This window comes from Peromyscus eremicus, chromosome 5 (assembly GCF_949786415.1).
Source record: "Peromyscus eremicus chromosome 5, PerEre_H2_v1, whole genome shotgun sequence".
Lineage (NCBI taxonomy): Eukaryota > Metazoa > Chordata > Mammalia > Rodentia > Cricetidae > Peromyscus > Peromyscus eremicus.
In genome coordinates, this window is record NC_081420.1 from 44,167,204 (window position 1) to 44,183,870 (window position 16,667).

Consider the following 16,667-nt stretch of genomic DNA (forward strand, 5'->3'; position numbering starts at 1 on the left):
TTTTATTTTTTTTATTGTTTTTATTTTTTTTTCTTTGACTCAGAGTTTGGTTGTATAGTACAGGCTGACATTGAACTCAAGATCCTCCTGTCTCTGCCTCTTGAGTGCTAGGATTATAGGTGTGCACCACCACACCTATATCAGACATTGTTGAACTGTTTAGTTTTATTGTTCTTTTGCGTATTTAGAATATATCAGTAGTATGCAGGTGGCTTGATTTTAGTAGCCTATCAAAGTTTTTTTTTCTTTTAACTTTTGATTTTGAGTTTTCACCTCTACGGAAAAGTAGAATAGGAAAATGAGCATTTATATATCCTTCATACAGATTCACTAATTATTGATGTGTGGACACATTTGCTTTGTTATTTTATAATTTTTTTCTGAAGTAGTTGAATATTGAGTTGTTGCATGAATCTGTAAAAACCAGAACTTTACATACTACTATTATAAAGCATAAAAAAATTAATAATGCATATTAAAGTTTCTCCAATAGCCCTATAACTTTTTCTTTTTCGTACAAAGTTTCTATGGAGTCAAGATTGAACGATTTGTTCAGAACTCACATACTGTGTTTCCTTAGCATATCTCTTCACTTTTTTGTCACTCAGAGGGTTTTGATGACACTGACTTCTTTTTTTTTGGTGGACATAAGTTCAGGGCTTCACATGCAAGGCAAGTGCTGCCAGTAAACTACATCTTTGGTCCTAACAAGAGCCTAAGGCAGCTGTTTGGTAAAACATCCCGCAATCTGGATTTGATTACTTTTCTGTGATCAAGATTAGATTAATATTTTCAAGGTGATATGTGTTTCCTGATAGAGTACTTCAAAAGGAGTATAGTGATTTTTGTCCCATTATTGGTAGTGCAATTCTAATAAGTTAATACACAATAAAGGATTCTGGTGAAACTGTATCAAGCTCATTTGGAGTTGATAAACTTTTAAAACCAAATTTATAAGTCGCAATAGATGTAATAGTGAATTTTTAATTAACATTTTTAAGTATTGCAGTTACATTAATCTTGTAATGTATCCAAATTGTATGAATAATTAATTATGGCATTGTACTTCTTTAAAACAGGCTATTTATAAATGGACTTTAATTTAAAAACATTTCTTATGATAATGTATCATTAATATATGATATTTGGTGCTGCATTTGTAGTAAATATATCAGTGTTTTAAATTCATCAGTGAATTTTGTTAGAAATGCAGTCTACTAGAAGTGATCAAGCTGAGATCTTTCCTATAAATAATTCATGTAGCAATTTACATACCTCTGAATCAGTGCTGTTTACTGTAGACTGAGACACAGTTTCACAGTAATTATATTTTGATTTTTATTTTCATGAGTGCTCTTGCAAAGCAGTCACTGCAAGGTGTTGGGCACAGCTATATCACTGTCTTTAAACTCCTTCTACAATAAGCATTAAAAGCTTTTTTCAATTGCTGGTAATGGTAGCGCACACTTTTGATCCCAGTACTCGGGAGGCAGAAGCATGTGGATCTCTGAGTTCAAGGCCAGCCTGGTCTACAGAGCAAGTTCTAGGGCAGCCAGAGTGGTCACACAGAGAAAACCTTGTCTCAAAAAAATAAAAAATAAAAAAAATAAATAAAAAAAAACCCAAACAAACAAACAAAAATTTTTATGGGGAAAAAAAAAAAGAGATCAGGGGTTGGAACAATTGCCCAGTGGTTGAGCTCATTCATTGCAGAGAATCTGGGTTTGGTTCCCACACCCAAATGGTGGTTGGCTCACTACTATATAAAACTCCAGTTCCAGGGGAAACATTGCCCTCTTCTGACTTTTTGTGGACTGCAAGTACATATATGTTGCACAGACTTATTTGCAGGCAAACACACACACACACACACACACACACACACACACACACACACATTTAAAAAGACAAACAAACAAACAAAAAGAAAAAGTAAGATCATTTGAAAATTTTCTCCCTGCAGATCTGAGAGTAAGGAAACCATATGACCTGAAAGCTTGTTTAGACATTTGTCATTAATTCCTTTTTTTAACTGGCTCTTCCAGTTTTTGTTCTATGACTTCATATACTCGTGGATGTTTTGTTTTGTTTTTGTTACAAACTCTTTAATTTTTGTCAAACAAGGCCCAGTAACTCAAACTTAATTTTTATCAGAATATACTTTATGTCCTTTTTTATTAAAAAGTAAAGATAGCAGTACACTTGATAGGTATTCTGTGAACCTATTATGATTTGTGCACTTAGATACATCACTAAAGCAATCAGGCCAAGGTTTAAATTGCATTGAATCTGTAAATAAAAAGTTATGTAAACAACATGTAACACTCTCTATAACATATAAGAAAAACTATGAAGTAGGGGTGTATTCCTTTGAAAACAAAGTATATAGCTAACATTTTTGATAACTTTTTAAAACAATAATCAAATTGTTGAAAAATACTTTATTTTTCAAATGAGTAAAACTATTGAATCAGAAATAATTCCACTAATTGTAGTGGATGCTCTGTCAACTTTTCTGATTTTGGGCTGTGGTGGCATACACCTTTAATTCCAGCACTCTGGAGGCAGAGGCAGGTGGATCTCTGTGAGTTCGAGGCCAGCCTGCTCTACAAAGCATGTTCCTCACAGCCACAGCTGTTACACAGAGGAAACCCTGTCTCGAAAAACAAACAAACAAAAAACCAAAAAAGATATATATAACTATATAACGAAAGTGAATTAAATGACTGCTAGTCTATACCTTATTAACAATACAAAAAGCATTAAACGCTTGCACAATAATATGATGATCTATAATGAAAATAATTTAATGGTATGTCTTGATAAACTACTTTAATACAATTGATTGATGATCAGTGATATCAATCACAAATATAGTGCATACTGTGTGAGAGGCTCTGTCCAAGGATGCCTTTTGATAAACATTAACATATTACTTCTGACCCCAGGAAATAGGGAATACTGTTAATTTCATTTTTAAAGAAAAACTGAGATACAGAGGTCTAGAAACTTGCCTGACAAGATAGCAAATAAGTGGCTGAGCCAGCATTTGAACCTTCAAGGAAGCACATACTTTTGGTTATCTGGAGAACATGCCTGATTTGTTTAGAGAATCTGTGTCATTAATCTATTCCATTATAGTTTATTGTAAGGTTATGTTTATATTTCATAGAGGTGAGTGTTAAGTTAATTCATAATGAATCTCTTATCTCTAAGTTGTGGAAGGGAACAAACAAATCCTTTTCCTGGATTTCTTTGCTTTTCCACAAGAGTATTATATTTCTTGGCTGTCAGAATGGAGGAGATGTAATGATTTTATTTACCCTAATCTGTAGTACTATAGTGTATTTGAAATCAGCATCCCAACAGAGGCTAAAGCACACATCATAAAACACAAACACATTCCCAGAAAGGAAAGTCTTTTAGAGGGTTTTTGATGCCTTAAAGCTTCCCAGTGTCAACCTTTCCAATTGTCCCTTTGTTTGTTATCCAGGAGGTTTTTGCACGCTGAGGCAATGCACCATAGTAAGATGGCTGAGAGGTATGCCTTCGTTTTGTTTTCAGACCTCAGGTGCACAGACTTGGTTTAATCATGATCCTTGTGTCACTCATCATTGGTCCATGCATGGCTCTCTTTTATTTATTTTAGTTACTTTAATTAGTTATTTTAAATGTTAATAAGCAGCCATGAGCCTACCAAGCAAAAGCTAGAACCTTGAAAATAACCAACTTTAATCATATCATAACCCCTCCTCCTACCCACGTGTTCCCTTGCCCTCTTCTTCCTGAGGTAACCATCATTCCTGTTTCCTTATTCTTGTATATACTTTCTGTTGCCATCTGTATGTATTCATAAAAAAATTACATTTAAAAATGTAGTTGTTTTTCATTTTATACAAAGGTGTCATGCTGTTTTGTAATCCTGTGGAAATGACATTTTTATTAATATTATATTGCTAAGATTCAACCATTCTGTTGCATATGCCTTTATTTTATAATATGAGAAAGTAATTGTGGAAGAATTTGCTTGAGCATTCAGGGCATTCTTCTAGCTCAGTCTGAAAAGAGTACATGTGGAAATGAAGTCCCTTTAGTAGCCTCAGGTACACTCTTGGAAAAACCTCGTGTACCTCTGGAGATACACATCAAGTTGAGAACAGCAGGTGTATACCACTAGATGGCATTGCTTAAAAGAATCTAGATATTCTGGGCAAGTTTATTAACCTTTCCAAGCCTTAGTTTTCTCACCTTTAAGCTAGAGAAAAGTAATAGTAAGTTTCCATGGGCTTTATAACTGGGATAAAAAGAATTTGTACATCAAGTATTTGTTTTTATTTAAGAACAAGTTTTCTAGTGTTCAGTGTTATAGAATTATATGAAGATGAAAACTTATTCTAGAATTAGGGGTGATTTTGGCAGTTCCTAATCACATGGACCTCTGTTGATGAGTAATGAGCCTCTCTGTGTCTGGATTACCCATTCTTGAGACTCATCTGCAGAATCAGTTTATTTCCAATGCAGTTGGTGTAATGGTAGGAACTACGTGACTAAAAAGGGAAGAGGTTTTACTACAAAGTTCTGTACGAATCTGATGCTCTAGGCTTTCCTCTCCTTTTATTCATGTCTGGCTTCTACAGATAGTGTGTTTCTGCATCCTTTTTCAAATCCTGGTCAGTGTTACAGTGTGCTGTAAGAACTGCTTATAAAAAGTTGTATGAAGGATAATAGCCAGATTTTATTAATATGTATTCTTCATAATTTTGATGGACAATTATTTGATTATTCAGAAGACAAAAGTAGTTCATCTCTACACCAGGGCACTTGTGTGTATGAATGCACATCAGCTGTGATTGTATGCATTAGGCCCACATGGGATCAAGCCAGACAGAATCCCAATGTGGAGGGAGGGAGTGGGTCGTGAAGGCCACTCTCAGCTGAGGAGATACTGGCAATTAATGGCTATTGTGAAAGGAAGAGTCACCTTTTTCTTCAGGGCTGTGGCCCCTTTAGAGTTTACCCCTGTTCCAGCAGTTAGCCCTTTATCCATGCACATATTGGTAGCACTAAGTGGACTTAGTTATGAGAGAAAGAGAGAGAGAGGGAATAGAGGTTTAGGGGAGATAGGGAAGGAACTTGAGGGGAGGGAATGTGGGATGTACATTATATGCATGAATAAAATTTTTAAACAGTAAAAAATTAGGACAAATAAAAAGAAAAATAATTAGTCCATTATTAAAGTTAAAACCACCAAGTATGATGGAATTTTACTAAATGTATGTATGTATGTATGAAGTCTTCCAGAATGGTTTGCGGGAGGGTATGGCTTTAGTGGTACATTGTAACATTAGCATTTGTTGTTATGACATTTGTGATTTAGTATTCATCTATCTTTTTCAGCCTTCCTTTGTGGCAAGATTGTCATGAATTATGGAGTAAAAAGCGAAGAAGACAGAAACAGATGGGCATGACTGATGATCTTTCCACAATCAAAGCCCCCAGAAAGGACCTGTCTCTGGGCTTAGATGACAGCAGAACTAACACACCCCAAGGTGTGCTACCACCTGCACAATTGAAATCTCAAAGCAACTCAAGTGCAGCACCTGGTCAGTAATGCTTTTGTGGCTTGTTTTGTTCACATTCCTACATGGCCTGTGTTCAATGTGTTTTTTCTACTGCTAAAACATATTATTTGGCAAAAAGGTGAACGCTGTGGCCTCTTTGGTAACCTTGGCATCACTTTATTGTTTGTGCTAGCACAAAGGTTTCATTGCTACTCACACTGCAGAGTTAAGGAGTCTCAAGACATGTATTTGTGATGATTGGTCAGATTTCTTTTTCCTTGTTTTCCTAGTTTAGGACTCAGTATACCATTCATTAATAGTCTGTGAGGTTCAGTATTTAATTTCTATGGATGCTTAAGGCATAGAAAATATAGGCAGACAGCCAAAACTGCAATAGAAGTTCTTTATCCCATTGATCGATGTTTTTATGTCATCCTTGCTAAGAAGCTGTATTTTAAAAGATTGGAACCTGTTGTTTAAAAGGATACTTTATACCAAGTTATTTCATTCATCCATTTATTCACTTTATGTACTTATTTATTGGTAGGGTTTCATTGTGTAGCCCTGGCTATCGTGGAATTTTCTTTGTAACCAGGTTGGCCTTACACTCACAAAGTTCCACCCATTTCTGCCTCCCACAGGCTGGGATTAAAGATGTATGCCACCATGCTTGGCTAGTTGACAGCTTTTATAAAATGAAATCTAGGTTCCCCTCAATAACCCAGGAATCTGCCAGTTCTAGACTGAATATTGGATAAAGAAAATTGACTGAATGTGTATTGCTGGTAATGAATTAATATGCAACATGAATGTTTGTGTAGGCCATTCTAACCCCAAATGGCCTAACTTTAAAAAAAGTAGTTTGAATAAAAATACAAAGATTTAGGGGCAGGAGAGATGGCTCAGAGGTTAAGAGTAATGTCTGTTCTTCCAGAGAACCCAGGTTTAATTCCCAGCACGCACACGGCAGCTCATAACTGTCTGTATCTCTGGTTCCGGGGGATCTGACACCCACATTGACATACATGCATGCAAAACACCAATGCTCATAAAATAAAAATAAATAAATTATTTTTAAAAATACAGAGATTTTTCTCATGGTCAGTAAAATATTCTAGTTTCAATATCTACAAAGTCAACTTCACTTTAGAGAAGTGGTATAGCATAATAAAGAATTCAGAGACTATTCAGAATTACATTTCAGAATCCAGGACCTTTGGCAAATTACCCACTCTTTTAGGCTGATAATAGATCTTGCTTTATAAAGTAGTTGTGAGGGATAAAGACTACAAAATGCTTAGAAAGTACCTGACATTGTTTTTTTTGTTTTTTGTTTTTTTGTTTTTTTGTTTTTCGAGACAGGGTTTCTCTGTGTAGCTTTGCGCCTTTCCTGGAACTCACTTGGTAGCCCAGGCTGGCCTCGAACTCACAGAGATCCGCCTGGCTCTGCCTCCCGAGTGCTGGGATTAAAGGCGTGCGCCACCACCGCCCGGCGTACCTGACATTGTTAACAGTTGTCATTTCTAACCCACAAGGTGATAGTTCTTGGTTCAATCTGTGCATGTGGTCTGGTGGTAGTCTTAATTTCTCTTTTGAAACATATACTTACAACGGGGAATACCCAAAATAGACTGTAGTTTTAGTTGATGTTATAGTTAGATTTTTGAATGTCATGATGAATAGACTGAAGTACCCTTCTCAAATTGTTTTTGAACGCCCTGCCTCAGATGTCATTTTAATGCTGTGTAATGAAGACATTGTGGGGGTTGGGAAATCTATGAATTATGGCAGTTCTAATTAATACATTTTGTCTTTAGTAATAACAGGCCCTGGACAGCCGTTAAACCACAGTGAATTGGCAATTCTTCTAAACCTACTACAATCTAAACCAAGTGTTAATATGGCTGATTTTGTCCAAGTGTTGAACATTAAGGTAAACTCTGAGACTCAACAGCAGCTAAATAAAATAAACCTTCCTGCTGGAATTTTGGCAACAGGTGAAAAACAGACAGATCCATCAACACCACAACAGGAGTCTTCAAAGTCACTGGGAGGAATTCAGCCTTCACAGACCATCCAGCCTAAAGTGGAAACTGATGCCGCCCAAGCTGCTGTGCAGAGTGCATTTGCAGTTCTCTTGACTCAGTTAATAAAGGCTCAACAGTCAAAACAGAAAGATGTCATGCTAGAAGAGAGGGAAAATGGATCGGGACATGAAGCTCCTTTACAGCTCAGGCCACCTCCAGAACCTAGCACTCCGGGATCTGGTGAGTGGTTTGCTAATAGTTGTTGATATCTGTGGCGTTCAGTGACATTTGTAAGGACAGATAGCAAGTGACCTACTCTGTTTACTTTTTGGAGCATATTGTTTAGCAGGTTGTCCATATTATTCGTTATGAATACTATAGATTTTTTTCTAAGGTAACTTTCCAATAACCCTTTGTTCTGAATACAAAAGGATGTTTGACCCAAAAGGATAAGTATTTGTATGTGTAGTAACTTACTCCTCAAGCATTAAGTATGAACACGTGGAGTACCTTTGAAAAACCGAATAGTGTATTTTTTTGGTGACCTTGTGTTTAAGTGGTGGTGGGCAACATGTGCACTTGTGAGGTCGTCTTTTGCATTTGACATTTGTCAGAGATGGGATGTCTGATCATTCTTGGGACCACTTATTTTGAGTATTTCATTTTCCATAGTAGCTTTTGACTCTTCTTGGTTTTGTTTCACTTAGGGCAAGATGACCTCATCCAACACCAGGACAGGAGAATATTGGAGCTGACACCAGAACCAGACCGGCCTCGGATTCTGCCTCCTGATCAACGACCTCCTGAACCTCCTGAACCACCACCAGTTACTGAGGAGGACCTGGATTATCGGACAGAAAACCAGCATGTACCCACCACTAGTTCTTCACTAACTGACCCTCATGCTGGAGTGAAGGCAGCCCTCTTACAGCTGCTTGCTCAACACCAGCCCCAGGATGATCCCAAAAGAGAAGGTGGTATTGATTATCCCACAGGAGACACGTATGTGCCCACTTCAGACTATAAGGACAACTTTGGATCTTCTTTCTCTGCCGCTCCTTATGTTAGCAGTGATGGTCTAGGAAGTAGCTCTGCTGCCGCACCATTGGAACCACGTAGTTTCATTGGAAACTCAGATATTCAGTCCTTGGAGAACTACAGTACTGCTTCATCTCACACTGGTGGTCCACCTCAAGCTTCTGCCTTTTCCGAGTCATTTCCCAGTTCAGTAGCTGGATATGGAGACATTTACCTCAATGCTGGTCCCATGTTGTTTAGTGGAGACAAGGACCATAGATTTGAATATAGCCATGGTCCTATTGCAGTCCTCACAAACAGCAACGACCCTTCCACAGGGCCAGAGAGTACTCATCCCTTGCCAGCAAAGATGCACAACTATAACTATGGTGGTAACTTACAGGAAAATCCAGGTGGCCCTAGTCTTATGCATGGGCAGACCTGGACTTCTCCTGCCCAAGGACCTGGATACTCACAAGGATACAGAGGACACATTAGCACATCAGCTGGCAGAGGTCGAGGCAGAGGGTTACCATACTGAGTATCTGTTTTTCCTCAGGCACATCATTTTTATCTGGAAAGACTTTTCTAGCTGCAATTTCAGGCAGCAATCCAAGAGACTTGAATAATATTAATTCAACAACAGCTTTATTTTTATGTGGAAAAGGGTCTTGCATACAATAGTGAAAAAACAAAACAAACAAAAAAAACCTTTGCTTAAATTCATGCTGTTCTTAAAACTAGCTCTATTGATTGTACATCGTCACAGATTTTAGTTAACAGTTTCCTTTTGTATTCTTGCAGTTTTAAGTGGATGCTAACATTAGGGACGTAATGTTTTTATGGCCCTGTTGCAGATCTTCTGAACTATGCACACTTGTGCTTTTTTTTTGTAAGTTTGGACCAACTTTTATGTAACAACCAACCCCTTCCCTCACCCTTCCAGTTTTACAACAATCAGAAAGGGCACTGATTTATTTGGTATTTTCTTTTTATGAAGCTACCTTTAGTCAAAGGTCACTGTCAGTCTTTGCACCTGCTTTCAGTGTTATTGTGAAAGGTGTACTTTGTGCTCATTTCAGAAAATAAAACACAACCTTTCTCTTGATGCAACAGTTTTATATAAAAAAAAATGGTCAACATTATTTTTGTTTTGTTTTTCAGGTTACCATAACCCAGCAAAATTCATTGAAATGAAATAGTGGTTTTTATATGAAAACTATGGGTAGGGTGGGAGGGGTTGAGTAAGTGCCTTAACTGGTAAGCTTAAGGACTGAGGATGAAGTTAGCCTGTACACCCACTTGTCTTTAAAGGGAGTCTGCATTGTGTTGAAGAGGCAGGAAGCTCTCAGTTTTTAGGAGTCGCCTGGCCAGTTCTGTTAGGTCCATTCCCTCTGCCTGTCACACATCTTTTTCTGCCTGTCTTTTGGCTGTGTTAACTTTCACTGTTACCTTCTCTTGGTAGGGGTGTAAGAGAAAAGAAAGGGAGAACTCAGTACCTTTTGTTACTTCTGGGAAGTACTAATTTTTTTTTTTTGTTTTTTTTTAATCACTTCAGTGGTTGAAAATAATAGCTGAATGAGAATTTTAGAGTACTCTTTTCTTTCGGGCTGCCATACTGACCTAGTTTCTATGTGGAGGATAGGATTTTTGAAGTGAGTATGTAATAATGATTCACATAATAAATGTATTAAACGTCACAGAAGGAGGGTGGCAAACACCGTAGTTTAAGTTATGTAATTGTTTTTAAAAGTCAACTTAAGTAGAAACATGTCCTAGATTTAATTTAGTATAGCAAAAAGAAAACTGAGAGAAAAACCTTCCCTCTTCCTTTCAATTTTGTGAAATTTACTGTAACTTCTGCCAGATTAGAGCAGTGCTACTAGGTCGTTTCATATTTTTTCTTCTATTAAAATCAACCGAGAAAGAATAACTAATGTTGTCAAGTCTCACTGTTTTACATTCACACACAAACACAAAATTCTATTTCTGGAAAGGAACCAAAGGTGAATAACCAGCATCTCCCTCATCACTAATTGACTTAGAAACTCTGAGAAACTGAGTGTGCCAATTGACAATTTTCACTGTTCTACATTTTTAATTGGAATCTTAATAGGAAAAATGGTTACGAAAAGCCAGTTTAACCTTCGTGCCCTTTATCTGCTTTGTGACCCTGCATTTAAAAACATGATTCAGGAACCAGTAAGAATACTTTAAAGAAGATAATTTTTACTTTATGCCTATAAAATGAGTTTTTAGTTGACCATTTTATTTTTGGTGGTATTATTTTTGTTGATGTAACAAAATTAATGGAAGAAAAAATATTTTGCCTTTATTTGAATATTGAGTACTAACAAATTAATAAAACATTAGAGGAAGTGAAGAAATGTTTTGAAATTTAGCAAAATAGAGTATTCAAGTCTCTGAAATTTTAATATGGTGAGTATTAGAGCCTCTGACTTTACTATAAGGGAAAGTATCTAAATTATTCTTACTCGTCACACATGGTATTTCTGCTGGCCATAAGCAGCTAACCTAAAATTGGAACTATTTATGTGACATGAATAGCCTGTGTTTTAAAAATTAAATATTTTATATAAAATTGACCTGTGTTTGGATAGTTTTTCTAATTAAACATTTCAGATATATATCCATGTTGGGAGAGTGGCTGGGAAGTCAGGGAAATTGTTGGCTTTGAAATAGAAAGTTGGAACTATCCCTTCTAATAACTTGTGTTTTCTTAGACAGTGTGACAATACCTTATGTATAGAGAAGCAAAGGGGATACCAGTTCAACCATAATGCAGTGCTGAGAGGCCAGTTATTGCAGGGTAATGTGACTTAGGGTGGTGGTACATGAAAAATGTATCTTATGATGAAACACATCAGTAAAGTGTAAATGCAGTGCTGCAGACCATTACTATTTCAGTTCTGTGAGTTTGGATTAAGAACAGAGCTGGAAAATCACTGACTATTTAGGTTATAATCTGTATTCTTGAGTAAAGTCTAAATAAGTACTAAGTTGGGGGTAGAAAGAAGTCAGACTGCAGGTAAGAAAATGAACATAAAAACAACAACCTATGAAAAAACAATTTTTCTGTTAAGTTTATATGTCTCAGCATGAATTTTTCCTGCATGGAAATGTCAGTATGTCTAAGTTTTCAATCTTTATCTGTTGGAAAACTGAAAATATAATTTTAGAGAGTTAATTGACTAAGCTGGTTTGTGGAATGTGAAATAATGTGATAGCTGAACTGCTTCCACTTCTGCTAGCAAATACATACTCAGTGACTATCACCTGCCAGTTGCTTGTCCAGTTCTTGGGATATATTCATAATCGTCAAGATTCAACCATGCATCGATGAGGCTGACAGAGTTTATTAATTTCTGGAGGAGCTAGGTGTTTGAATAAATTATGTTTGAGTGAATATAAAATGGAAATTGGAGTCGTTTTACATTGAAATTTGAATGGAGAAATAAGGCTCTGTAAGGAAGCAAAGCCACAAGGTCAGTGAAGGAAACAAATTTCAACTTAAATCTCGCTGGCTCATAAATGCTGAGATTTGAGGAAAACACATACGGTGTGGATTATATGCTTCTGAACTGAAATGGCTGGCACTTATGTGTGAAGGTTTTGGTGAATTTGACCCGACTCCAGGTTGTTTGAAGTGGAACTTAAATGCAGGTTTTGAATACATAAATGTTTGGGATGCTGGCTTTGCTATCTGAAGTCTGAGCTGCACCTAAAAGTCCAAAATGAAATGATCAATCTCCACAGTACAGCTGAAGAAAAGGCTTAGAAAGAGAATACCCTGGTTTAATTTTGATAGCTGATATTGCCAGTGTGGTTCCTCTACACCTACACCACATTCTAATTCTGCAGTAAATACTTTTTATTTTATTGTTTCTTGGCAATCTCATGAAGCTCTGGCTGGCCTTGATCTCACTATGTACTTAATTAAGGCTAGCTTTGAGCTCTTGATCCTCCTGCCTCTACCCACCAACTATTAGTATTACAGGTACCTGATACCATGCCTAAGCAATACCAACTTTTTACTAGGGCAACTAATAATCTGACAGTATTAGACTAGCCTCATAATTTAGCTAAATTATTAGTAATAATTTAGTAACTTTTTAAGGGCTAGGGCTATAGCTCAGTGAATGCTTGTCTAACAGGCACAATGCCCAGGTTTAATCCCCAGCACACACAAAAACCCCTAAAAACTTGGTAATGCCAGGCAGTAGCACATGTCTATATCCTGACCTTAGGAGGCAGAGGCAAGAAGCTTGAGTCTAGCCTGGTCTACTTATTGAGTTGGAGGCCAGCTAGAGTTACAATGATACCTGTCTCAAGAAAACAAAACTGAGAAAATCCCATTTTCTTTGACTATAGAAAAAACACAGGAAAAGTAATTTAGAAAACTAGAAGTTGGTAGCAGATGCATTTCATCTTTGCAGTTACTAAAAGGTTCCTGTGCATTTTCTACAGGCTACATGCACTAATTCTGAGACCAAGTCATTAAAAATGTATTTCCTATTTGCACAGCAGGATTAGTATCAGGCTTACAAATAATTTGCATGTAAATCTTATAATGGTTCTATTAATTCAAATCATTTTATAAGTTTGCCATTTACCAAAGGGCTTCTTCATTTTTTCTTAAATTATTATGTTACTAATAGGCTGTCATGTGATCAACTGAAGATGGAAGAAACAGAAGTTTGATCACAGTGAAAGGACGGACTATAGTTCTTGCCTCATGAGAATTTTCTAGTTCTGATTTTATTAAAATGAGTCATCCTCACTCCTCCCCATTAGTTTGTTGTACAGTTAAATTCTTTTGCAAGAGTTTTATAATATCTCAGAGTTAGATCTAATGTATAAGCCATTTGTTTCTAAAAGGAAAAGAGGTTTGTATTTGATAGTCTCTTTTTAAGAGCCTTGTTTTCTTTTTGTATATATTTAAAATAGACTCTGGAAAAGACCCCTTGTGATTTAGTGTGCCATGTTTTTTTGTGAGGTAGTGAGGGGTGGTGGTTGCTGGACAAAACTTAGCACCTCAGACACTTGCTTTCCACTTTCATGTGGTTTCTTTAGGAATGGAGTACAGGGAGGGTTCTGTTTGTCAGGTGATAATCTTTTAAAATTGTGTCTTATTACTAATGAGCTTTATTTGATATTCTTGCTTGTCTATAAAGTTTTATTTTTTGTGAAGCAAGGGTTCAATTTTATGCCTTTTCTGAAGCTTGTACTTATACTTAGTTACACCAAAAGCTTCTGCTGACCTGTTCTACTCCTAGTTTTTGTGTTTTCTATGTCTGATTGATTTGGTTATAATCCTGAGGTCTCTGTGGTATTCCATCCTGATCTTTGTGACCTGTTTATATGTGTTTGTATTTTAGTGAGGCTTGAATTCAGAACCCTGCACATTAGGAAAGTGCTTTACCATGGAGCTGTGTGGTGTTGTGGTTTTTATTATATTTACACTTCTTAGCAAAATGTATGGCCTGTATGGATAACCTGTTATAGGACAGAGCTTCAGAACTTGACTAGTTAGGGATGTAGCTCATTTGCTAAGAGTGTTTATCTAGAATGCCCAAAGCCTCAGGTTGATCCCCTAGCACTGGCATAAAATGCATGTGTTGCTGCACAACTGTAATCTTAGCATTTGTGAGGTGAAGGCAGGAGATCAGAAGTTCAGGGTAATCCAGCAACAATGTGAGTTCCTGAGGCCAGCCTGGGCTACATGAAGACTCTGCATTGAAAACAAACAAACAAAAAACCAAGAAGAACTTTACATTTCTCTCCTTTTCTGTTCCCATCTCATCACTTTACCCATTACCTATTTTAGTTGAAAATAACATTCAGTCAAACTTTGCTTAGAGGAGCTTGCCACTTAGAACATAGTATTTTGTTAAGTTTCCCTTGTAAGATCCAAATTTTTCTTTGTTGTTGGATGTACTAGGTTGTTTTTTGTTTTGTTTTTGTTTCAGATTATAGTATTTTGTTGCTTCTACAAAGAAAGTCCTCGTAAGTATTGTAATAATTTTTAAAGATGTGTTTTTAATTTCTAGCTAGGCTTGTGCACGAGTGCAGGTGCCCAGAGGCCAGCCACTGGATCCCTGACCTGCAGTTGCAGGCAGTTAGGAGCTGCCTGTTGGGAGTGTTGGGAATAGAATTGGGTCCTTTGAAAGAGCAGTACTTGTTTTTGTAACCACTGAGCCATCTCTCCAGCCCCAGTATTGTAATATTTTTAAGCTTGAACCTTTATTTTTATTTTTTTTTTTGTTTTTCGAGACAAGGTTTCTCTGTGTAACTTTGGAGCCTGTCCTGGAACTCACTTTGTAGACCAGGCTGGCCTCAAACTCACAGAGATCTGCTTGCTTCTGCCTCCCTGGTGCTGGGATTAAAGGCATACGCCACCACCGCCCAGCTGCTTGTAACTTTATATAGGAAAGTTTAATCGTTTAAAACTAAAATCTGGCCATACTGTTTAGCTATTATTTTTAATAAACTTTGAGTTGACTGATTTATCCTTTCTGATTTTATGAATGTCTTTAACTTTTACAGTTTTGGCCTTCATGTATAAACTAAATTAGGGATGGGCTACTTCATAATATGAGTTCTTTTTATTCCTAAAGCATATTTATTAGGATAAGGTTCAATTTTTTAACAATGTTTATAAGGACTTTTCTCCATAAGACACCACCCTGTCCTGGTAATGGACACCTGTTAATAGGATCCAATATTAAGCCATCTATTTAAAATTTTAATATAGCTGTGTACTACTGACTAAGTATTTAAGATTCTGTATCTGTGTTTACTCAGGCAGGTATTAATTAACATGTAGTGACACATAAGTAAAAAATGTTTTATTTCCAATTTGAAGGTAATCTTTTAGTTTTCCTCTTTCCATTTGTATTCTCCATCTGTTCAGGGTTCTGTTTGGAATACAAATCCTGGGAATTTTGTTTTCTGAACATTTATATATTCTGCAATATGTTTGAACAGTTAGCATGCATATAAACATATCTTGTTTAAACATACTGTTAATTTCCTCTTTTGGGTGGATAGGAGGTCTAGTCTTGCTCTTTTCACAAGGAGTTTTTAAGTTGTGTTACCCAGGCTGGCTGGTCTTGAACCTGTGAGCTCCAGAGACCCTCACTTAGTCTCAGGTGAGCTAGGACTCCTTGTCATTTTACCCAGCATTTTGTTTTTCTTGGTTTCTTTTCCTCTTATTTTCTTCATTCATTTTCCCAATCTACTTCCATTCTCTCACTATTCATATAGATTATTTTCTAATTTATTCCACTATTTGATTTTGGTATCCTTAATTTCATTTTTTTCCCCCTGCTTTGTTGAGTAATAATTTTCTTCAACTTTTGAAAGGAGGCATTTTAATGTTAGGAATCTGATTACTTCTTTAACTTGATCTTATTGTATAAAATTACTGTATTTTCCTCTGTTATTTTCTAAAACACTGGCGAGATGCCCTGTATTCTTTTTCACTTGTCTTATATATTCATATATACTATATTATTCAGCACGTAAATGTTCATGGTATTTACATTTTAACATGAATTCTACTAGATTCTATTTTAGTATGCTACAATTACTGGTCTTCTGTTTAGATTCGGCTGTATGCCAAGTTGTTTTCAGACTACGTCTATGTGGGCAGGCATGGTCTTAGACTCGGTGAGCTTCCTGTCTCAGCCTCTCACGTCTGGGATTGTTTGTGTGCCATCATGCGTTGCCACTCCACCTTTTTGGTTGACAATTATGATTGTTGCTTTAAAATATATTTTTTCATTCTGTGTATCTGTGTGTGAGTATGTGCATGTGAATGAAAGTGTCTAAAGGAGGGCACAGGCTCCTGGAGCTGGGACCATAGGCTGCTGGGAACAGAACTTAGATCTTCTGTAAGAGCTCAGAACTGCTGAGCTGTCTCCCTACCCCCTTTGTTTTAATCTTTCCGGAGATTTGTTTTAAAGTTGTATTTTGGTACCTCTTGCTGATTTCTAATGTAAAATTAGGACAGATTTTTCTAACCACATATTTTCCTTTT

At 36.6% G+C, this 16,667-nt stretch overlaps 1 protein-coding gene across 2 annotated transcripts in view; it reads left to right on the forward strand.

The window, feature by feature from the left end:
• Positions 1-9,713, forward strand: part of Cdk13 (cyclin dependent kinase 13) — a 99,160-nt gene extending 89,447 nt beyond the window's left edge. Inside the window, exons 12-14 of one of the 2 annotated variants that reach the window (XM_059263375.1) lie at positions 5,398-5,603; positions 7,379-7,828; positions 8,296-9,713. In XM_059263375.1, coding sequence (XP_059119358.1) covers positions 5,398-5,603; positions 7,379-7,828; positions 8,296-9,146 — 1,507 coding nt within the window. In that variant the 3' untranslated portion in view covers positions 9,147-9,713. The remainder of the gene's footprint in view (positions 1-5,397; positions 5,604-7,378; positions 7,829-8,295) is intronic. The other variant, XM_059263376.1, reaches the window with a different exon arrangement.
• Positions 9,714-16,667: the final 6,954 nt, after the last annotated feature.